Here is a 23,634-nt window from a genome sequence, read left to right as displayed (position 1 = left end):
GGGGTTGCACTACAGTTTCCCGCAGGGATCAGCGAGGGGCCGGGCAGCCAGCCCAGCGACTGGGGCTAGAGCACGGGTGCTGAGTCCCGGGGCCGCAGCTGGAGGGGCTCCCAGGGAACAGCCTTTTACCGGGAGGACGCCAAGTCCAGAAGGGGAAGAGCCCTATCCAAGGTCACCCGGCTGGCAGAGCGCACCTGCCCTGTGCGCCGCCTCGGGTCCTGCTCGGGCCGGGAGGAGTCTGGCGCGCCTAGTGGAAATCCCCGCACGCCCTGGCCGCCCGCGCCTCCGGCTCCTCTGCCCCTGTGGACACATTGCTTCGGGCCCGCAGGCTCGCCTCCCGAGCACAGTCGGGGGGGAAGTGGCCGGCGGGCAACCCCCAACGCGCGGTCTCTCGCCCCAACGCAGGCAGCCCCACCCTCCGGGGGCCACGGGCCCCGCCCCTCGCGCACGAGCCCGCCCCCAGGCTGAGGACCTGCCCCTCGCTCAGCGATCCCGCCCCCGAGGCTGCAGGCTGGCTCCGCCCCTCGCGCCACAGTAGCAGCCCCGCCCCACCTCACCTGGCCCCGGCCGGGCGCGCCCCCAGCGCGCCCCCGGTGCCAGCGCCTGTGCGCGCCCGTCCTCCGCCCTCCCGGGGCTGGGCCGCGCGCGCCGGCTCTGGGCGGGGCCCCGTGGTGGCGGCGGGGCTCCTCCCCCTGCGGCTCCTCCTTCTCCTCCTCCTCCTCGGTCCCGGCGCCTCCCCGGCCTCCCTGACCTCCCCCTCCGGCGCTCTCGCGCTGACTGCGCTCCTCCGGCGCCCCTCCGCCCGCGCTCCCAGCCATGGTGGTCTGGCGCTCGGCTTTCCTCATCTGTTTCGCTTTCTCCTTGGCCACTCTGGTCCAAAGAGGTAAGGCGGGCGGGGGGCGCGCGGGGACCCCGCCCTGTGGGCCCGCAGGGCGGGAGCTCGGCGCCCCGCGGCCCCGTGCTGCGCATGAGCGGCCCGGCCCCCGCCTCGCGGGCCTGCGGCGGAGGCTGCGGGCGGGTGGGCGGGGCTGTGCGGGGCAGTCGGGGTGCGAACCCCGGGCCCGCGGGGACTCTGACCTTGCCGCGATCCGTGTGGTCGGAGACGGGGGACCGAGCTAGAAACAGCGGCATAAAATCCCAACAGCTGTCCCCAGGAGATTGCTGTTGGGAAAACCTTGAAGAGAGCGCACTCATTCCCTTGAGCGGGGCTTCTCAAAATGTGTTTCGAGGACACCTACCGCAGAAGCACCTGGGGAGCTTCCTGGGCGCATTCCCGCCCCTCTTTGGTCAGGATCTCTGCGGGGACGGGATGGTGGGGGGCAGCGATGTGCTGTAAGTCTGACCAGCTCCCCAGGTGCTTCTGGTGCCCCGGGGGGTGGGGCATTGGCGACTTTTGCCAAGGAGGTGGAGAGAGAAATGCTGTCGAATCAAGGGAGCAAGTTTCCTAAACCCTCAGTATTCGGACTGTGGTCCAGGGCCTTCACCGGCATCGCCTGCGACTTGTTGGGAATGCAGCATCTCAGACCCCGCCCCTGACTGACTGAGTCAGATTCTGCATTTTAACCAGATCTCCGGGTAATTCGCAGGCACATTTAAGTTTGAGAAGCATCTTAGGATAAATGCAGTGCGTGGTTAAAAATAGGCCCTCCGACGTGTACAGACAGAATCTTCTTACACTTATTTATATCCCGTCTCCGCATCAGAAAGAGGTTTGAGGAAAACACTGCAGTTGAGCACAGAGTTATGCTCTGAGCTCCCTGAGGAGGAAGGCAGATTCAGTTAGTGAAAAACGTGAGCTCAGCAAAAACCAAACTTTGTCTTTGTGTTGAGTTCTAGTGAGCTTTATGTTCCTCATGGAGAACACTGGAAGACAGTAGGCAGTGTCAGGCAGTTTTGCAAAAGATGCGGAAATGTTTCTCATGTGGCCAGCCCTTTCTGGACTTGCTACAAGAAGAGCCATTCAGTATTCTGCACAGGTGTCAGGCTCTGTTCCAGACACAGATGATGCAGCAGCGAACAAGACTAAGACTGTCTCTTCATGGACCTAACGTCCGGGTGGGGGGAGAAGGCAAACACGAACGTCACAATCTCCATAATACATTCTCAGTGCCATGAAGGAAAATAAAACACGTTTCAGGGCTGTTGAATTTTCTGTTTCATTTTGCTTCTTGGGGGTTAACATTTTTAAATTTTGTTATGATGCATTTTTGGGAAAAAGTCTGGTACTTGATTGGCTCACGTTGAAAGTGGAAGCGCAGAAAAGTTAGAAAAATGATATTCCCTTCGAGGTATGCACATGAAGAAGGGGAGGAAGGGAAATAAGCAGGTCTCTGATTTTCGCCGTCGCAGGTTATACTAGGTGCTTGAGGAGGTGGCAGAGGAGATTGAACCAGTGTAACCATTTTACAGAATAATGGAGGCCCAGGGAAGAGGGAGGTGACTTGCCTCACGTGGCAGAGCTAAGATTTGACCCCAGGCTTGTCTGATGGCACAGTCCTTGGTCTAAGCACCTGCCTGGAGGCCGTGCTCCTGCCTTGGGAACGTTCTCTGAACCTTGCTTGGTTTGCTTGGCCCTATTATGCGCAACAACAGAGGCGTCTTGAGGGGACTAGGAGTGTGCGAGGCACCTCACAAAGCTTGGTTATAATTGCCTCAACAGTTTTGCTGGTTAGGTATTAGCGTGGGGACCCTGGTCACAGAGCTTGGAAGAGGTCGAGCCAGGATCCCACCCAGATAAGACTGCTACTTGGTGATCTTCTTGATTGTAATGAAGAGAACTGAACCGGAGGAAGCTTTTGCTTCAAGGTGGGGAACCCGCTTTGTGGCTCTTTTTTGCAAAACAAGATGACAGATATGAGCTTTGAATTACTGGTGCTCTGGGAGTCTGGACAGTTGCAGTTTGAGAGCTGCTGTGTCCAAATGAACAAACACAGAGCAGGAGCTTAGTTAGGCATCTGCTGCCTCTCTTGGAGCCTCACAGTGGTGGAGTGGGTGGGCCTGTGCGAGAGCCATTTTAGTCCTGGTCCCGGTGCTCAGTAGTGAGTGACCTGTGACCGAGAAAGACCAGCAGCCCTCAGCACACAGAACCTCGAAGCATGATTCATGAAATCCCTTCGGGCTCTGGCAAGTTGAGACAGGCTTCAGGCTTCCAGGAGTTTAAAAGCGTGGTTACCAAGTCATCGCTGTTCTAATTTGGGATGGCTTTTTAGTCCAGTGTGTATTTTACTAGCTCTGAAAAAAATCCTCTGAGGACAAGTATGGTGCCTGTATTCACCTACAGAAATAGGAAGCTGATCTCTTGTGCAGTGGGGAGAGGAGTCTCCGTGGTGCAGGTGGGCAGTAATGATAATGAAGGTTCCATTTCCTGAGTGCCTTGCATGCACCGGGCCTTCAATGTGCCACCCACATGGATCCCTCGTAACCACCCGGAAGGGTTGGCACACTGACCCATCTCCTTTTCTCATGTCCTTTATGGGCACTCTCATATGACCTTGAAAAGTAACTTGGTGGTGGGGCGCCTGGGTGGTTCAGTTGGATGAGAATCCAGCTCTTGATTTCGGCTCACGTTGTGATCTCAGGGTTGTGAGATGGGGCCCCGCGTTGGGTCCTACACTTAGTGTGGAATCATCTTGGGATTTTCTCCTCTTCTGCCCCTTCCCCGAGCTTGTGCGTGTATGTGCACATGCTCTCTCTCTCAAATAAATAAAGAAGATCTTAAAAAACAAAAGTGACTTGGTGGTAACCCATTTCCCAGATGAAAAATGAGCAGCCCAGCGAGCTTTAGGATTCGAACTCAGGGTTCACAAATGTAATGCTTCCAGGGATGGGACAGGTCACAGACACGTGGAAGGTGGCAGAGAATAAGTGTGACGAATGTGTGGGCAAGCCACTGGCTGCTGAGTACCTGCTCCCTTAAAGAGAAGGAGCGCAGGGGCACCTGGGTGGCTCAGTGGGTTAAAGCCTCTGCCTTCGGCTCAGGTCATGATCCCAGGGTCCTGGGATCGAGCCCCACATCAGGCTCTCTGCTCTGCGGGAGGCCTGCTTTCTCCTCTCTCTCAGCCTGCTTGTGATCTCTGTCTGTCAAATAAGTAAATAAAATCTTTAAAAAGAAAAAAGAACCTTCATCCTAAAAAAAAAAAAGAGAGAGAGAAGGAGCGCAGCTGATGGAGGGAGAGTGCAGGCTTTGGAGCAAGCTTGGCCAGCGCTACTAGGAGTGAGTCATTTAACTGCTGTGTGCCTCAGTTTCCTCATTTGTATAATGGGATAACCACAACATCCACTTCATGGGGTTGTTTGGAGGACTGAATACAGATGGATGAAGCTCAGCGTCTGGCTCCCAATGACCTCTGTTAGTAATTATTAGTCACATTACCTAAAACATTCCAAGCCATGGTTTAAAATTTAAAAATACACAGTGCAGCCCTGGCAAATAATATGTGAAATGAAAGAAGCCAGACACAAAAGCCCACATATTATCCCATTTATATGAAATGTCCAGAGTCAGCAAATCCATAGGGACAAAAAGGTAGATGAATGACTGGTCACCAGAGGCCAGGGGTGGTGGGGGTGGGGAACTGGGGAACAAGGAGGGATTGATTAATGAGTGCAGTCTCCTTTTGGGGTGATGAAAATGTTCTGGAACTAGATAGAGGTGATGTTTGCACAAGCTTGTGAATGTACTAAGAACCATTCAGTTGTAGGGTGAGTTGTATGGTGCATGAATTATACCTCCATTTAGTAAAAATTCGCTGTAGTTTGAGCAGAACAAATGAGAGCTGGGGCAGCCTGTGGTCCCTGGGTTGGGGTTGGCTGGTAGGGGAGAGAGGGGAGCAGAGTGGGCGCCATGTGCCCGGGGCCTGGTCAGGATGCTGGGTAGGAGCCAACCAGGCCGCAGGGGCGTGTGCAGGCTTGGCCCAGAGCGGCGTCACCCCCCGAGTGTGTACACCAGGCAGTCATTGCACTGGACTGACAGGGTCTGGGGACAGTTGGCCTTTTAGTGTCACATGTTTTGATTGGTTTTCGGTCCCTTCCTTGCTGTCACAGGTTACATCCCCACCCCCTCCGTCATTTTGGACACCAGGGAACTCCAACATGTTTATTTAACACCCCCCCACACACACACACACAAATGCCCTGCGAGCCAGCCTCCGGCCTCTGCAGGGACTGGGGAAGGGGCTGAAGCTATTTCTAGTAGAGATGGGGATGAGGAGGCCTCTTGGCTGCTCAGAGGGGCTTGTGTGGAGGAGCTGGTTTGGGTTCTGGTGAGTTCAGGAAAGAGACCTTCCAGGTGCACCGAGTTTCTGGGCTCTTCTCCCACCTGGTGTTGGTGCATTTCCTGCTGTGTGTCCACCCCTCCTCTTCGCCCCTGGCGTGTAGTCCTCTGCTGATCTCCGTGTGCTTGGGGAGGCCTGGCCGCAGGGGGGCCCGTCTCCCGTCTCCCAACCCAGGCTCGGTTCCGCATGAGTCTTGCTCCTAAGTCCCCTGATCGGTCAGCCTTGGTTTGCCTGTAAAAGCTTAAAGTCATCCTAAACGTGTTCTAGCCGAAACGTGTGCGAACTGCGTGGATGAGAGTAGGTGTTCCAAACGGAGGGGGGAGCTGCGCTAGGCTCCCACGGAGGGCCACGCCCGAAGCTCTGGCACCCGTGGCTGTCAGTTTCCACGTCAGGGAGAGTTCGGGTCGCTAATCAGCAGCGTTTAAATGAGATTCCCCCGGGTCATCGTGGGCAGCTGGAAGACAGGGATCCTTTAAATAGGGAAGATAGAGGCAAAGGGAGCGTCGTGATAGAAGATTTGACCCAAAGATGGAGGGGCCAGGAGCCAAGGGATGTGCACACGGCCTTGATGAAGCCGAAAAGGGGGGTGGCCTCTCCTGAGAGCTTCCAGAAGGAACGCAGTCCTGCAGACACCTTGCTTATAGCCCAGTGAGACCTGTGTTGGATTTCTGACCTCCAGAGCTATAAGATAAAAAAAAAAAAAGTGTGTTTTAAATCTGTCGAAATTTGTTGTAGCAGCAACAGCAACTAATAGAAAAACGAAGGGCTAGCTATTAGCCTCCTCTTTATCCATTGAAAAAACCAGCTTGTGAGGTTTCCTTAGATCGTTTCGATTTGCAGCCTTAAATCAATCCCCACTGTGCTCTGAGTTCAGGCGTTTAAATGGGCAGAAAACTGGATTGCGGGAATGTTCTGGGTGTGCCAGTGGGTGCTAAGAATCCCCTCCGAGGGCCTGGGGAGACAACTGCATTCCTTAGGCTCGGGTTTGGTGTTTTAAAACCTGCTTCACGAGGCAACTGGAGTGGGAGCTGCGGTGCCCACTGCCCAGAAGCCTTTTCCATCTCCCCAAGCCCTCCCCAGTCCTGAGGGCTGCTTGAAGCAAAGTGCGGTCTGGGCCCCCAGGACAGACAGAGGGTTTCTGATCAGGCTGGGCCACTGGGCCACACCTGCCCCTTTGCTGAGGAGGTGGAGGAGGAGGGAGCCGCCAGCTCTCCATTCTGGCCACCCCTGCCAGCCCAGGCTTCCGCTACTTGTGGTGTTCCCCCGCTCCCCGTGCAGGTGGAGGACGAGTACCAGAGCTGAACGGGTGCTCCTGGACCGCGCCAGCTCCGGCCAGTTTTGAGCTCCGTTTTGCAGAACCCTCTGACTCCTTAGGAGCAGCTTTAAAACCAACCAAATTGCTTGGAGAACTCTGGTTGATTTCCTTTTTTTTTTTTTAAAGATTTTATTTGTTTATTTGGCAGACCGAGATCACAAGTAGGCAGAGAGGCTGGGGGTGGGGGGGCGGCAATCAAGCTCCTTGATGAGCAGAGAGCCCCATGTGGGGGTCCATCCCAGGACCTTGGGATCATGACCTGAGCTGAGGGCAGAGGCTTTAACCCACTGAGCCACCCAGGCGCCCCTGTGGTTGATTTCTGCCGAGAGCAGTGCCCCTGCTCCGTGAACATCTGTTTAAAGGAGAGGCTAGACGACATCTGGCTGGCAGTGCCAGGTGGTTCATTTAGGATTACTTTCCAAATTAGAGACGGTCCCCTCAGCAGGAAATACTGTTGTGGTCTGGAATTCATTACCACCAAAATAGTGCCCAGGCATGGGCTCGTTTTGACATTCTTCTTTTCACTTTTATTGCTGCTTCAGCTAGTCTGGGATGACGGAATTAACACAGAGCCTGCGTCCCAGTGTGGCCCCACCGTTTGCTGGCGACAGTTGCCTTATCCGCACCAGGATGCTGCTGAGCTCTGCTTTTGTTGGCCTCCCAGAGTTGTGGGGAGTAGCCAAGTCATTGCAAATGCAAACAGGTGGTGTGTGGTCAAGGTATTAGGAAAGTTAGGTTCCCCAGACAGGCCGAGAAGGCTAAGAGGCCACCTGCCTAAGGGGGTTCTATAAGAATTAGGGGTTCATGGTTATGAAAGCCTTTCCTTGGCCTGAATGAAAACGCCCCTGAATTCGTGAGCTGGGTTCAGAGTCCGAATGAGCAGGAGCAGCTCTAATTTAGGGGCTCTTTATAGCCCTTTGGCTTCCTACAGGGTTCTGGCTGTTCGACAGGAGCTATCCCTTTTTTACTTTTAATCATTCATTCATTTGGCTCCTCATGCCAGCTCGAAATGTAAGAATCCAAAGCAGTGCCTAAAAACAAACAAACAAAAACCACATTTTAATCTTCTATTCATCACCTACAGTATAGCATGTGGGCTTGTAGTTTGGGGCTCCCGTTCATTTCTTCCCAGCACTTTGCTTCCCACCTCTCCCCTGAATGTGTCCCTGGCCAGGGTCAGCAGTGGGTTCCTGTTGCTAAACCTGAGGGACATCTGCCACCCTCTGATCACCCCTCCCCTGGAAGCACTATCTTCCAGGCTTGTCCCCTCTCTGAGCTCTGGGCCTGGGGGAACGCCTCTGATGGCGTCCTTGGTGGACTTTTTAACCCATACTTGCTTCCCAGCTGCTTTCACCAGCTACGTGGCTTGAAATTAAATTCAGCCCGTGTGCTTGTGACTCAGTTTCTATCCCCAGCTGTGATAGCTCTTGGCCTCCAGGCGCATTCAGCATCTCTGAGCTGGCCGCTGTACTGCTAGTGGTTAGGTTGCTGACGTCCTTCAAGTTCGGTTCACGCCACCCAACAATGGAATCCTGGCCCTTCCCCTGGCGTCCCCGGACCTCCCCATCCTTTCCCCAAATCTGGCAAGCATGGGGTTCATGCCCTGTGCAGCTGTGTTAAATTCTTTTGACTATGACCCCTGCTAATAGGCATCTCAGAAGGGCCCACGTGCGTACGTGAACTTCTGCTCATCCCCTCCAGCCTTCTCCCACCCGAGTGACTGGCAGCCCCATCCTGCTGGTGGCTCTGGCCGCTCCTCCAGGGAGGAGGACCCCACGTCTGGTCTGTGACCTCCCAAGTGGTGCTCTAGAGTCCACTCCTGCCCCTTACAGTTCAGTCTCCACCCGGCAGCCAGGTGACCTAGAAACCTGAGTCCTCCTGTCGCTCTGCCCAGAACCCTCGGATGGCTTTGAATTGTAGTGAAAATAAAGTGCAGACCCTTACTGGGGCCTCCTTGCTCTCTGGCCTCTAGCGGGCGAAGCACTCCCCTCTGGCTGGAAGGCCCTTCCTCAGGTAGGTGCATGTCCTCTCCCTCCCTTCCTCCCAGATGCCCCCACCTTAGGCTGTCCCTGCCCCCCCCCCCCCCCCCCCGCCGAACTAGTACCCGAAATACCGTTCTGTCCCCAGCCGGCTTGAGTTTGGTATTTTCTGCCTGCCTGCTGCCTTGCCCACTGTCTTGTCCCTGCCACTAGACTTTTGTTCCATGAGGGCAAGGACTTGGTTTTTCTCTGCTTTGTCACTAGTATCTAGAAGGATCCCTGGCACAGGGACTGGGCAGGAAATGGATGGCTTGGACACAGCAACTGAACATCTAATTAAAGGGCTATTTGCAGAATCTGGGCCACATTAGGGGAGACCAACAAAGGGTGATGAAGCAACATGGGGAGTGTTTTCCACCAGGGGCTTCAAGGGCGGGGAGGGGATCCTGGCGTCCTGGGTAGTTAGGGCTGGACGAGCTGGATAGGGCTCCTGCTGGGCAGGAGCTCAGACAATAACCATGGCAAGTATTCCCCCAGCCCACCTCCAGTCCTTGCTTCTGCCTCCCGTGACTAAACCCGTGGGTCCTGAACTGTGTATGCAGGTGCGCCGGGGCGCGGCCGTGAACTTGGGGCGATGCCGTGGATGGTTTTAAGTTTTGAGGCACACGCATCAGTATGTGTCAGATCCCACACCAGCCACCACTTTGAATTGGTCAGAACTAAGTGAACAGAGCTGTTAGGTGTTTCTTTGGGTCTAGGGGTGCTGTGTTCTAGAAGACACATTAGAAGACCGTCAGCCCCTTTCTCCCCAAACTGAAAGCTGTAAGCTCCTCGAGGGCAGGTGAGTACCCCTCACTGCCAGGTCCTGGCTCAGAAAAGGCCTCCCTGGCACTCAGGTCAGGTTGGCTGCAGCGCACGGGGTCCCTTAATGTCTTGTGGCTTTTCCACATTGAGAATTGCAGGCCTGATCTCAGCTGATGGACACTCGGGCCGTTTCTACTTTTTCACCATTGAGTTTCGTGTTACATTGTGTTGAAGGCTTCGAACACCTGTTTTCGTTTCTGCGAGGTGTGTACCGAGTTCCTGGCCTTTTTTGACCCAGCCTGGGAAGTCCCTCGGTAGCCATTCTGCTGCATTCTGTGTGCCGTGCGTCACTTAAGGGTAGTCCAGGTTCAAGGTGAGAACATCTATCCCCCTTCTTGTTGGGAGGATGTCAGAGAATTTTTAGCTATGATTTCAAACTGTCACACGAATCCCCTGAGATTTCAAGGTCCCAGATGAAATGCTGCCTCCTCTGCCTTCTGGTTCTTTAGGGAATCCTAAATCCTGAATCCTGAATCCTGGTTGATAGCTCCGAGTCTGCCTCCTCACGCCCCGCTGCTGTCATGTCCTTGGCTCTCAAGGTGTTTCCCCAGGGAGGGGGATGGATGTCCACGGGAGGGGGAGCACAGCACCCAGCCTGCAGCTCCCCGGACAGTGCTTGCAGAGTGGGACGTTCAAGGGCTTTGGATGATTTCATTAAGGTAGGGCAGCCCGGGGCATTTGCTGTGCCCCCTCCTCGCTATTTTTCTTCTCTTTCTTTTAAAAATATTTTACTTATTCATCTGAGATATAGAAAGGGACGGAGAGCATGAGCAGGGGGAGAGGCAGAGGGAGAAGCAGACTCCCTGCTGAGCTGGGAGTTCAACGTGGGGCTCGAGCCCAGGACACGGAGACCCTGACCTGAGCTGAAGGCAGATACTTCACGAAGTTAGACACCCCGGCACCGCTGCCCTCTGCCCGTTTCTGCTGGAGAAGAGCCGCAGAGGGACGCGCGCTTTCTGTCCGGGGCGGAGGCGCTGTTGGCGTTTCCACGGGCTCGGGCAGGCTATTTAAGCAGCATCCCTGGCTTCTAACCGCCTCCTCCCCCCCCAAATCTTGCCAACCCAAAATGATTCCAGACATTCCCCAGTGTCCCCAGTGGACAGAACTGTCCCGGGCTGAGACCCACTGTCCTAGAGACCGACATATTCTTTGGAATTCCACCCTCTGTTTTCAGCGTTCCTCATGAGTCCCTGAAGTTTTCTGTTCTCGTGCTGCTGCTTCCAGGTAGACGTGTTGGAGGAGATCTGCTCACAGCCACTGTGTGGTTGGCAGCAGCTAGAGCTGACTCTAGGCTCCTCGGTGAGCTCGAGCTCATCAGATCTCTCCCTAGTCTCCTTAGGGAGTTGCCGTCTGCCCAGATTTGCGCAGGTGTCTCAGCCCGGTCGGTGCATTACTCCTCACTGGTCGCACTTTTAGATGGGGGCCTTGTCTTTTTAAATACGGCTTAGGATTTTCTGAGAACCAGTGAGGAAAAAATGAACAGAAAAATGAGCCAAAGACTTGACCAGGCCCGTCATAAAAGAGGAAATCAAAAAGGACAACAAACATGAAAAGATGCTTAACCTCATTAGTCGCCAGAGAGCTGCAAATCAGACTATAATAAGATAAAATTGCATGCCCTCCGGTAGGCTAAAAATGATAAGCCTGACGACACCAGGTGCTTACATGGTCATGGGAGTCATGTGTGTTCTTCATGGTAAACTTGGGAAGGGCAGGGACGTGTGGAGCAAATGCAAGCCCCGGAGCCCAGGGTCGGGCAGTGTTCCCATACTGGAATGTGGTGTTTCGGGAGTATTTGTTCCGCAGAAATATCTGTGGATAGAGCTTTTACCTTTCTCCTGTGAAATGCAGGTTCAGGGAAGTGAGTGAGGCCTCTAACACGCATAAAGTGAAAGTCTCTGTTCTCACCAAGCAGACTCTGAGTACCCTGTGTGCCCCCTCTTGATCCCAGCCCCCTCTCCCCGACAGAGGTGACCACCAGCCCGACTTTTGTGCAGTCATTTTATACTTCCACCACCTATGGTGGTGGCCCTAAATAATACAGCTTAATTTGGCCTGTCTTTGAACCTCACAGAAGCAGAATCATACTGCATGTAGGCTTTTGTGTTTCGCCTCTTTCCACCCACACTGCTAATGATGTGTGTGTGTGTGTGTGTTTGTAGTTCTTTCGTGTCACTTTCTGCCGTGAGCGTTCTTACGCAGATGGGCAAAAGTGTCTCTGGAACGAGACTTCCCAGACTGTGGTCTGGGGACCCTTGGAGACCTTTTCAGGGGGGTCCACAAGGTCTGTTTTTGTAACAACACTTAAGATGTAAATTGCCTTCTGCACCCTCATTTTCTCGTGAGTGTACAGTGGCATTTTCCAGAGTTGATGTGACATGTGGTATCAGTGCTCTGATGGCTAATGGATGTGTTTGTGTTGTCCTGTGTTTTAAAGTTTCTCAACTTTAATTTCGAATATCCTAAGTAGCAATGGAAATAAGCCACTTAAGCACGAGATCTTTGAGATTCTCGAGTTTTTAGTGTCTACACTCTTAAAGAAAGTTTGTGTTTCGCCTCTTTCCACCCACACTGCTAATGATGTGTGTGTGTTTGTAGTTCTTTCGTGTCACTTTTTTCCTGTGCTGTGCAGACTTTCTCTTGTAGTCTGCCATGTTTCTTTTTGCTTTTGTTGTCTTTGCTTTGCGAGTCCGATCCGAAAACTCAACACCAAGACCAGTGTCGTACTTAATGATTTATATCTGTATCCAAAAGTAAAATTAGTTTATGGTACACTTTTTCTGTACTACTTTTTCCAGCTGTCATTAAAAAGTGGGAAGTTTTTCTCATTGCTCTGGAAAATTTGAACAGTAAAGAAACCATTTGTCTTTTGATGACAGAATATGCCTGTAGATTAAGGCCAGTCGATTCTTTCAGAGGGACAATCCAGACAGCTTTCCTATTTCTCCTTGTCGTGTTTGCTCTAAGTTTAGGTTTTCTCTTGTTGACTAATTTTTGGAAAATTCATATAGTTTTAGAATCATATTCTTTTAGTCCAATTGAATATAAGGTCCATAAAGACAGGATTTGGCGGGGGGTGGTCTGTTTTGTTGACTGTTGTATTCCCAGGACCTAGAACAGTGTGGGGGCACATAGAAGGTGTTTATAATATTTGTCAAACGAATGAGAGAGTCCATGAATAAAGCCAGGTTTTTGCCTCCATGAACAAGAGCTGTAAAAGCTTTGATCATTTTTTTAAAGGCACAAGTCCCCTCTTAGGGGGAGAGAAGCCAGATTCATCTCCCCCTTCTTCATGCCAGTGTTGGGTACCAGAAGACATCGGGGCAGCACCTCTACATAGACCTGAGGGGCAAAGCGTGGGATCCGAGTTGTCCTTCTCCCAGAGAGGTGACACAAAGCCATTCTGAAAAGCATAAGGGTTAGAAATGTTAGAAATGTCAACAGCCGCTTTCTTTGTATTTCCCGAACACGGGCGTCGCTCGCTGTCCTTTGAGTGAACAGGTGAACAAACCGGGGAGCACTGCTCAGCAATAAAAGGGAACGACGCCCTGGCTGACTCTCGGAGCCGTTACACTGTGCAAAAGAGCACCCACTGCGCTGTTCCCGTTCTGCAACGTTCCGAAATGTCATTCTAGAGCCGGAGAACAAATCAGTGGTTAGGGGCAGGTGAGAAGGGAGAGGGAAGGTGAGAGAAAGGTGCGTAGGGTTCCAGAAGGGCAGCATGAGGGCTCTGTTGTGGCCGTGGAACTGTTGTTCATCTTGACGGTGGTGACGGTCACACGAATGTACACACCTCTGAGATCCCTGTATGGAATTAATAAATCCACCCATTGAGTGCAAGTGAAGACAGGAAGCCTGGAATGAGATGAGTGGATCGTATGAATGTTGACATCCCGAGTGTGACTGGGCCATAATTTTGTGTACGAGGACTTTGGGGAGAAAGGCAAAGTGTACATGGGATCTCTCTCTATTCTTTCTTATAACTCTGTGTGAATCTATAATCATCTCAAAAATTACAATTAAATGTAATGCTTTTTAGGAGCTACAGACTCGCTCACGAACCCTTCTGGAGACATCTACTTAATAATGCAAAACAGTCCAGCAAGAGGTGGTTCACAATGATTCGGAAAATGGGAGGGCAAGAAAGGGAAGAGTTGGCAGTACGCCCTTTCAACAGCTCACAGGCCCCCAGGTCCTCCCCCTGGGCTCCCCGAGAACGTCTGCTCACCTTTCCGAACCCAGCTACCCTTCCCTGCTACCCTGCTACCCTTCCCTGACGCCCGCCAGCCAGTGTGAGCGACCGCCTTTGTGGACGTCTTTGCCTTCAATGTTTGCTCAGTAAGTCCTTCTGTGCTAACTTTCTGCTTCCATGATCCCATCAGAAGCATTCACTGAAGGATTTCCTTTATATGAAAGCTCCCTAGGTCATTGGAAAAATACGATTAAGCAAGACACAGCAGCCCCTGGAAGTACACTCTGTTCGTGTTTGGCCCGTCAGGCTTGGGCCCTGGTTAGAGGCCAGATGTATTTATAGTGAGCAGGACCTCTGCCCTATCCCTCCTCCTCACGCCATGGCGCTTGCTTGCTTCTCGCTCTTTCTCCCTCCCCATATTACGCAGGCCAGCGGTGGATAGGAGACCAGGCACCTGGCCTCCAGTCCGCTTCTCTGTGGTGTCTGAGTAGAATCACTGTCTCACCGGCTTCGCCGGGAACATGTCATCTTGAAATGCAGTTTCATTTTTTTTTTGGCTTTTAAAAAAAAAGGGGAGCTACGATTCACGTCTTGTAAAATTCACCCCTTTAAAGTGGACAGTTCAGTGGCATGTGGGACACGCACAGAGTTTGTGTGACCATCCCCTCTGTCTAGCTGCATGACTTTTGCATCACCCCAGATGCAGAGGGGAGGCCTGGAGCCATCAGAGGGCCTGCCACATCCTCCCCTCCCCGGCCCCTGGCCACCACTAAGCAGCTCTGCATGTCTACGCACTTACCTATTCTGGATGCGTTACAGAAATGGAGTCATGCAGTGCGTGGCCTTTTGTGTCTGGCTGCTTTCACTTAGCGTAAGGTTTACCAGGCTCTTATAAGCTCAGTGTGGCTCAGGCTTTTGTTCCTTTTTATGGCCAGATAATATTCCATCACACGGAGAGGCCATTCCCACTAGAGTCCTTCTCTGCGAGGACTCCGCTTGCGGTTGCCTTGGCTGCCGACACTCCCCCAGGGCCGAGACCAGAGCAGGCACCGTGTCACGCTCATCGATAACTAATTCTTGGATGAAGGAAAGGGAGTTGCTGGCTTCCCCCTAGTGTCTGGTGTCTGTGTTGGTGTCTGCTCAGCGGAGATTCAGCTGAGATTCCTCTCCCGAGGCTGGGAGGTGGACTGCAGGCCGGGAGGTTGGGAGCGGGCACAGTGTAGAGGGTGAAGGGCTGCACGCTCGGGCTGTGGGTGCTCAGCGAGCCAGCGAGCAGGCTGGGGCGGGCCGGGTCCCAGGTCCGCTTGGGCTGCCAGCTCCTCCTCACCAACTTGCTCCCTTTCTTTCAAGGGGAGATGTCCCCCTTCTCTGCGGTGGGTGTGCGGAGGACGCAGAGGGGAGTAGCCAGTAGGCCCCTCCCCTTTCCTTTTCTCACCGTCCTCTCACCCTGACTTGAAGAGGGGGGTGGGTGGAGCGTCCACCCAGCTTCGACCGCTTCTTCTGGATAGCGGATGTCCTCTTGAGCTTGCGTCCTTCCAGCAATTTCTCTATTTTCACTGGAAACATGTCCTAATTAGAAATGAACATTGGGAGAATTGACATCTTTACGATATGGCACCCTCCCAGCCACAAGCTCTGTATGCCTTTCCACTTGTCCAGGTCTTCTTTTCTGTTTGGTTTCTTTCCTTCCAGTAGAGTTCTTAAGTTTCTCTCTTTTGGAGTTGCAGCTGACACACACGGAAATGCTCCAGTATTCAGATTTTCACTTATACCTTAGTAAAAGAAATCCTTAAGAATCTTACTAAAACCAAGTCCACAAAAAGTTTTAAACTTCTCTTTTATTGAGGTGTAAGTTACATGCAGTGAATGCTCAGTCCTCTTACATCCCCTCCCAGCTCTGCAGCCCCACACCAAGCAACAGTTGATCTGATCTGATTTTTATGCCCTCGGTTGGTTTTGTGTCTTTTAGAAATCCTAGAAATGACACCATACAATATTTACTCTTTTGTGTCCGATTTTTTTTTCTCCACGCAGCATAATGTTTTCAGGGTTCATTCACGTTCTAGAATGTATCTGCAATTCCTTTTCCTTGCTGAGTGTCCCTGTTTCGGGACATTTGGTTTTCTAGTTTTGTGCTATTACAAATCAAACTCTAAGAACATCTAGAACATCTGTGTATAAGGCTTTTTTTTTGAAAGTGATTTTTTAAAATTAAAGTGTATAAGGCTTTTTGTGGACACCTGTTTTCACTTTTCTTGAATGAGGCCCTTGAAGTGGAACTGCAGACTCCTAGGATATGAACATATTTAACTTCTTAAGAAAGTGCCAGAGCTTTCTAAAGTGGTTGCACCATCTCCCTTCCCACCAACAGGATAGAGTTCCAGTTCCCCCACATCTTCTCCAATATTTGCTGGTATTCAGATCCTCCAGTTTTGATTTATCTGTTCTAATCTTCATTCCTTGGATTGGCACTTTCTTCTCCATGCCTCTGGCTCCCTGTGCTTTTCTGAATGTATTATCTTGTGTGCTCCTTTTTTGACATTTCCCAGGGCTTTCAAGAGACCAGGGATATAAATGTGCTCGGTCCACCATCTGAATGAGAAGTCAGGGCAGATCTTAGTGTTTTGAGCAGTCTCTAGTGTGGCCTGTTGATCTTGAAGGTCTCTGTTAAAACAAACAAAACAAACACAAGAACAGAATGGTTCTCCTGGCTTGTTGTTGTCCTCTTTTCTGCATTTGTTTTCCAAGTAGCAAAGAACATAAATGATGATTTCTGCTTCCTCCAAGCTTTCTGATAAAGGAATATTAACCTTTCAGCCTAAACTTCACTGCACATCCAAGAATAACTTCCGACGAAATGGGACTATTGACATTTTACATGATTTCAAATGTTAAAGATCATTTTATGGGTAGGATTGAATGGAAAAACCTGTGCGACATGAAGGGTGGAGGGGGGGGATCATTGCCCTCGGTCCCCGGCCTGCATATCAGATGTGTGTGACTGGTGCTGTCCCTTTCCTTGGGAGTATGTGTGGGCGCGGTCCTGCTTGTCCCATCTTCAGGGGGAAATAATTGCTTGATGCTTTTTCTTCTCTCCTGGAGCAACGCAGGCTCTCTGCAGAAGGCCAGGGACTCTAAGGCTGGTAGGAAAAGGGTCCGGTGGGGTGAGGCTGTGGTTCTGGCCGTCACAGCCCCTGTCAGAGGGCTGTAGGAGGGGGGCCTTTTTGGTGACAAGAACTTCCATTGTGACCAGGCGTTCAGACAGGCTTCATAAACAAAGCCCGTGGTTTTGGGGTTTCGCCTGTTGCCCAGGTAGTCTTTTCAAGAGTAGAGTATGATACTCTTGGAGCGGGATGGGCACAGTTACCTGGTACTAAGCTGCTAGGAAGCATAAGCTAGAAGGTATTGCTACCTTTTTGTTCCCCCCTCTGAAAGTGTGGTTCAAAATGTCTGTGCTGTGTGTAATTGGTCAGCCTGTCTGTGGTGGTCTCTTGGTCTATTAGGGATGTCTTGTAGAAACATGAACGTGCTTTCAGGAAGGAATATTCCAGCCTGGGAGGGAAGCACACACAGCCAGCCTGGGCTCTAGGCCTGCTGACTTTAAACATTTCCTTTCAACTGAATTTCTCCTAGTCAGGGAAGCTGGGGTGGGGGTGGGGAGAGTGGGGAAGAAACCTAATTATGCAAATTTTGATCTTAAAGCTTTATTCGTATGTTTCCTGGCAGGCTGTTCTTTAATCTCAAGAGCAAGATTGCTCAGAATTACCATATATTCCAGTTAATTGCATTAAAATTATAGCAAAGGTTGTTTTTGCTATAATCAAGAATGATTTTGATTAATACTTACGAAATCAAATGCCTCCCCAGCGGTGGGAATGAGAACAACCTTCTCCTCCTTCCCCTCCCCCTTTTCCAAAGGCCAAGATGCAAACATATTTGAAAGGGTTTTCTTTTTTAAACCTACTTGCCTCTATGGATAGTCATTTTTAAAGAAAATTTCTCAAAGAGGGAAGCTGATTATTTTCCTCGGTCTTTAATGCAAAGGTTATAAAGGAGTTCTTTCCTGAGGAAAGCAAAGAGGAGATCCGAGCAGCGGTCTTGGCTGGGGACGGTGACAAGAGCACAGGCCATCTGATTGACAGATTTGGGACCCTGGAAAGGGTCTCTTCTGTCGGATCAGTAAAGGTCTTCGGGAAGATCCAGAGGAAGCCTGGTGGAGGTCATACATGGAGAAGACATTAGAATTGTATACAGAGAGATAAAAGCAAAATGACAGTTAACTGTGAAGGAAGGTGTGTACGGGGCACTTAGTGAAAGGCCCAAGGTGGGACGGAGAAGTAGGAGTGACGCTGGGACTCGGGTTGTCTGCACCGTCAGAGCCGTGAGGAAACCAAGTCTCAGGACTGGTGGCCTGGAGCCGCGAGTTGGGAGCGGTTGGGGGGGTCCTCAACATGAGGTGACAGCCAGGCCATGGGCCCAGATCTGGTCACCTGGGGAGTGCAGCCAGGATGGAGGAAAGCCAAGAGAGAGGGAGGCGGGGGGGGGGGGGTGTAGGGGTAGCAGTGTAGATTAAGGCCGAGGAGGAGATGAGCTGGTCAGGAGCCAGCTAGGGGGTGGCCGGCCAGAGCAGTGGGAAGAGAATCTGAGGACAGAGAAGCCGAGGTGGAACAGCGGACCGAGCAGGGAACAGTGCACAGAGCAGGAAACAGCGCGCTGAGCTGGGAGCCGTGCCTTGTGCTCCAGCTCCCATTCCTGGCAGTGGTTCCTGGGAGCCTGCAGCAGGCGGTGGTGGGAGGCGAGGCCAGCCTAAGGAAGGGGCCTCTAGAGTCCCTGCTCCCACCTGGGAGGGGACAGTCGGACAGGGCAGTAGCAGAGGGCCGGCAGGGCTGGGGGGACCCGTGCATCTCCCATGCCGCAGCAAGGGAGCCGGTGGCAGCCGAGGTTGGAGGAGGCGAACGTGACTGCATCGAGTGCCCCAGGCACCTACCTCGACGTCCACACTCAGGATCTCTGTTCGCTTTCCCCGGGCCCTCAGCAGGTGCAGTCAGGAGCCTCACAAAAAAGCAAACAGAGGTTCTGGGAGAGGCGACACTGGACTTTGAGTGCATTTGGCCCAGAAGGTCCTTGGCGGGGGAGGGCGGGCCCAGTCCTCCTTTCCTGCAGACGGGAAGTGCAGTTTTCAGATCTGCTCCTGTTCCGCGGTTGGGCTGCCTTCCCCACCTGGGAAGCGGCTGTGGCAGCTGTGAGATTAACACTCCCCGGAGGTCAGTGTCAGTCACCAGACTGAGAAAAGTGCCGGCTGAGCTCTGAGACTGGGTGGTCACACGTGGGGGTGGGCGGTGGTTCCGTGGCTACTTCTGGGGACCTCTGTGTCCAAGACCATTTTGCTCCAGAGCCGGACCCCTAGACTAGCGAGTGGCTCTGCCTGTTCTGTCCACCCCCCAACCCAAACCGTGACCGCTAGCTGCTAGGTCTGGGTCCGGTTTCCTGGCCATGACCCGATGCCTGCAGGGAAACCCTTCCCTGGTGCTGCTCCAGTCCGTTCCAGGGGAACTCTGTGAATGAGCTAGAACCTTCCAGATCCTCTCCTCCCATCTTGCACCTTCACTCTCTTCCCTGTCCTCAAACCCCCTTTGTCCCTGCACCTTGTCGATTGTACCTCAGCAGCCGCCTCTGCGCTCCCAGCGTTGTTGCTGCCGCCGTTCCCCCACGCAATCATATATTTTCCTTTGAAATGGGCTCACGGGCCACGTAATTTAAAGTATCCAGGAGAGTCCTTTTTTTGGTTTGTGCTTTTCACAGTGTTGTGTAACTATCACCGCTATCAAATTCCAGAATATTTTGTCACCCCAAACAAGGGCCTGGGCTGAAGAAGCCGTCACCCCACCTTCTTCCCGCTCCCTAGCCCCTGGAAACCCCTCCTCTTTCTGTCCCTGCCGGCTTGCTTGTTCCGGATAGTTCATAAAAATGGCACCATATAACACACGGACTTCCGAGTTTGGCCTCTTCCCTCTAGCACGATGTTTTCAAGGTCCATCCGTGTGGTAGCACGTGTCAGTCCTTTATTCCTTTTCATGGCTGAATAATATTCCATCACGTGGAATGAAACCGCATTTGGTTTATCTCTTTATCTGTTGGATGGGTCTCTTAAAATATTGACATAAATGTCCTTATGCTCCGTATCCGTGTTCCTCTCAGTCATATGTCTTGAGGATCTTTCCGAGGAGATCTCTGTCACTCCTCTAAACTGCCGGTCCATAGCCACGCTACCACCGTGCCTGACCGGATGGAGGCATCTCGGCTGGCAGTCACCTGGGCTCTCTCTGGTTCCCCCGTGCAGCAGTGTGGGTCTCCATGTGCACCTGTGGGAGGTGGAGGTTGAGGAGGGCTTGCAGGGTGGCAGGATTCAGGTTTCACATTTGAACGGGTACTGCCGGCTTGCACCTCCTCTCTCCGACAGCGAGCTGAGGCCCCGCGAGGACCGTATTTCTCCTGCAGTTGATGTTACTAGTAACCGCTCTTAGGCTTCTTGTTCCTGTATGTTTCTCCTGTTCCAGAGCAGCTTCCTGAGGGCAGGGCAGGGTTGCCCCCTCTGAGCAAAATGAGAGCTGCTCATCACCAGAACCAAGGCTGGAGACGGGGCCAGGAGTCCAGGTGAATTGCCGGTATAGTGGAGGCAGGGTCTCAGATGTGTGCGAGAGCTCAGACCTTGCTTGACACAGACAAAAGAACGTTTCGAGGAAGTTCCTTTGGTGGTTCATAGGCTGGATAGAAGCCCATTCAAGGATTGCAGACTTCCCTCCTTGCAATGGGAGAACCAGACTCTTGCTTCTGAAAGCTTCCTCGAGGACCCAAGAAGAGGCACAGGAACCATCAGGGGCCACATCAGGACAAACTCATGGTCTCCTTCGTTTACCTTGACCCCAGGAGCCTGTGGAAGAGTAGAGAATCTGGCAGTTTACACCAGAGAAGATCCTAGAAGTGCAACTGCTTATTGAATCTGGTGTGTGTAACTCAGATTGAGTTATTTTCTGCCACGAGGCTTTAGCAGATGTGCTTCCACATTCCTGTTCGAAGGAATGGAGTCTCCATAGGAAGCCACCTAAGTCCTTGAGCTCTCGTCGTGTTAAACCCAGGCTGAGAAGTAGGAGCATGCGTTTGTCACAATTAACGAGCCAGCTTTGATACGTTATTATTATTTACAGCCCAAACTTTATCCATATCTTTAGAAAGCATGTACCTCCCACTTGCCTTCACCCATTTTGCCCATCCACTCACTTCCACCGTTTTATGCTCGTTTCTATTCCCTTCTGTCCCCTAGCCCTGCTTTCCCTTCCCCTTATTAAGCATTGCTCTTGGTGTGTGTCATTAAATATGCACCTGTCGCCGTAAATACTGTGCCTTTTGCTTTCTTATTGTTTGCATTCAGTACCATGTTTTCCAGGTCTTTCTTGTTGCTACACTGTTTCCAGCTGCCTGAAGATATGACGGTTTCTTTGTAAGCATCTGTCACGTTGTCCCTCAATGCTCTGCCCATTGTGGACTCCCACCCCACAGCCAGCAGAGCAGCGAGCATCCTGCCCCGTGTGCCCGGGGCTCCGTGCCAGGCCCTCTGTGGGCTGTGTGCCCAGGAGTGGGGCCGTGGGTCACGGGGTGCACGCATGCGAAGTCACCGAAGTTCTGCGGAGTCGTTGACGACGGCTGCGCTGGTTCATGCTCCCACCAGCAGGGCCCATGGGTGTCTGTGCTCCCCGCTCCTTTCTGAATCTTGGTTTTACCCGTTGTCCGAAGGTTTGCTCTCATCGTAGCTATCAGCTGGCAGCTCCTTGTGCTGAGCAGCTCTGGTGCTGCACGGAGCACCTTGCGTGTGCATGCGCTCGTGCCGCGTGAGCCCGCGTCTGTGGAGGGATGCCGTGTAACGGTTGCTTGCCCTTGGTCCCCCACCCTTCTTCTTCCCAAGCTGTGTTCTTCCCACTTTTGGAATGTTCTGTTAAGCTCGCTATTCCTGGGAAGCGGTCCGGATTAACCCTACCTGCTCTACTCCTAACTCTTGATGATTCTAGAATGCTCTGGTGATGTGTGCCTCCGCTGTTTGCCTAGGGCTGCCGTAGCAAAGTAGCACAAGATGGATCACTTAGAACAACAAAAATGTATTTTCTTTTTTTTTTATATTTATTTTTATTTGTTTATTTACAGCATAACAGTGTTTATTGTTTTGGCATCACACCCAGTGCTCCATGCAGTACGCCCCCTCCCTATTACCCACCACCTGGTTCCTCAACCTCCCACCCCCCGCCCCTTCAAAACCCTCTGGTTGTTTTTCAGAGTCCATAGTCTCTCATGGTTCATCTCCCCTTCCACTTTCCCTCAACTCCCTTCTCCTCTCCATCTCCCCATGTCCTCCATGTTCTTTGTTATGCTCCACAAATAAGTGAGACCATCTCATGATTCTGGAGGTCCAAAGTGAACGTGTGAGCGGGGCCACGCCCCCTTGCTCCCTCTTAGGGTCCGGGTGGCATCCTTGCCCTGTCCTAGCTCCTGAAGGGGGCCGGTGCTGCTTCAGTGTCTGCCCCGTCCTCTTACGGAGGTCTTCCCTGGGTCCTCATTTCTCTCTTAAGAGCACTAGTCGTCGGTTTTGGGCCCACTCTCCTCCAGTGCGACCTCATCTTAATCTGACTGCATTCACAGGTTTTGAGGCTGTGACATTTTGAGACGCGCTATTCAACCTAGGATAGCACTGTGGGCGGGCACACGTATACCAACAGTCACCCGAAGAATGTTCCTGTCCCCATGCTGAGGCTGCTTCAGGTGTAAGAGACCCGGTGCTTCAGGGTCCTCGTTGAATTCTCACGTCTTGGCTTGATGCCTTTGATTTTGGGCCTGGGTCTTTCCACTGGAAAATTCGAGTGTCGGCAGCCGGCCTTTACATAAGGATTGTACTAATTCGCAAGACGAGCAAATGGAGTGCCTACTGGGTTGAGCTGGTCCCCACCGGATGGAGCCCCTCTCTGTGTTCTGGGCCGGAGTCAGCAGAAGATGTTTTTTCTCAGGTGAGTAAAAGTCTCCGGTAGCTGGACCGCCATCATTTGTCACCTTGCCTTGCGCAAGTGCCCTTGCGAGTACGATAATTGGGGGAGAGCTGCACGGATGACAGGACCATGGTGTGACGTTCCCAAATGCCAGCTTGTAGCAAAGACCTAATGATGGACTGGGTGTGAATTATGGGCCATAATTAAGGCTTTTGTCAGTCATATTACCCAATTAGAACACACATAATTGTAAGTAAGACTTTTTTTTTTTTTAAAGAATAATTGCTTCTCGAAAGTGTGATATTACAGGACTAGCCGAGTAAGATCTGGAACGATTTCCAAATGAATGCTGCAAACGTGTTAAGAACAAAGGTGGACACTTGGCCTCCTTCAGATATGTTCTCTGATACTCTGGAGGCCGAAAATCTGACAAGGGTCTTGCTGGGCTAAAATCAACGTGTCAGCAGGGCTTTGTTCCATCTGTTTCCTTGACTTTTCCAGGGTCTGTAAGTCCCCTGCATTCCTTAGCTCATGGCTTCCTTCCTGCCATCACACTGACTCTGACCGTGCCTTGTCCCTTTTTTACTTATAGGGACCCTTGTGATTACGTTGGGCCCCCAGGGTAGTCCAGGCTGATCTCCCCATCTCCATACCCTTGATTTAATCACACATGCCCTGTCCCTTTCGCCACATGGGGCAGAATTCCCTTAAGACCTATTCATAGGTTCCAGGGCTTAGGAGGTGGACATCCTTCGGGGATTCGGCCTACTGCAGGGGCTATCATAGGCTTGTCATTTACCTTTTATTCTTTGAAGATTTTTCAGTAATCTCTACATGCAACTTCAGGCTCAAACTCACAACCCTGAGATCAGGAGTTGTGTGTTCTACCGACTGAGCCAGTCAGGTGCCCCTACGTTTTTTTATTGAAGTGTCGTTAACATACAGCATTAGCTTCAGGTACAACATGATTGCACAGTTCTGT

General features: G+C 52.0%; 1 protein-coding gene across 3 annotated transcripts in view; it reads left to right on the top strand.

Annotated features, from left to right (window-relative positions):
- Positions 1–708: 708 nt before the first annotated feature.
- CD99L2 (CD99 molecule like 2) overlaps positions 709–23,634 on the top strand; it is an 84,971-nt gene continuing 62,045 nt past the window's right edge. For 2 of the 3 annotated variants that reach the window (XM_045995264.1, XM_045995262.1), the window contains exon 1: positions 709–883. In XM_045995264.1, the coding sequence (XP_045851220.1) occupies positions 817–883 (67 nt within the window). In that variant the 5' untranslated portion in view covers positions 709–816. The remainder of the gene's footprint in view (positions 884–23,634) is intronic. The other variant, XM_045995263.1, reaches the window with a different exon arrangement.

The sequence above is a fragment of the Meles meles genome, chromosome X, assembly GCF_922984935.1.
Source record: "Meles meles chromosome X, mMelMel3.1 paternal haplotype, whole genome shotgun sequence".
Classification (NCBI taxonomy): Eukaryota; Metazoa; Chordata; class Mammalia; order Carnivora; family Mustelidae; genus Meles; species Meles meles.
This window is presented reverse-complemented; position numbering and strand designations above follow the sequence as displayed.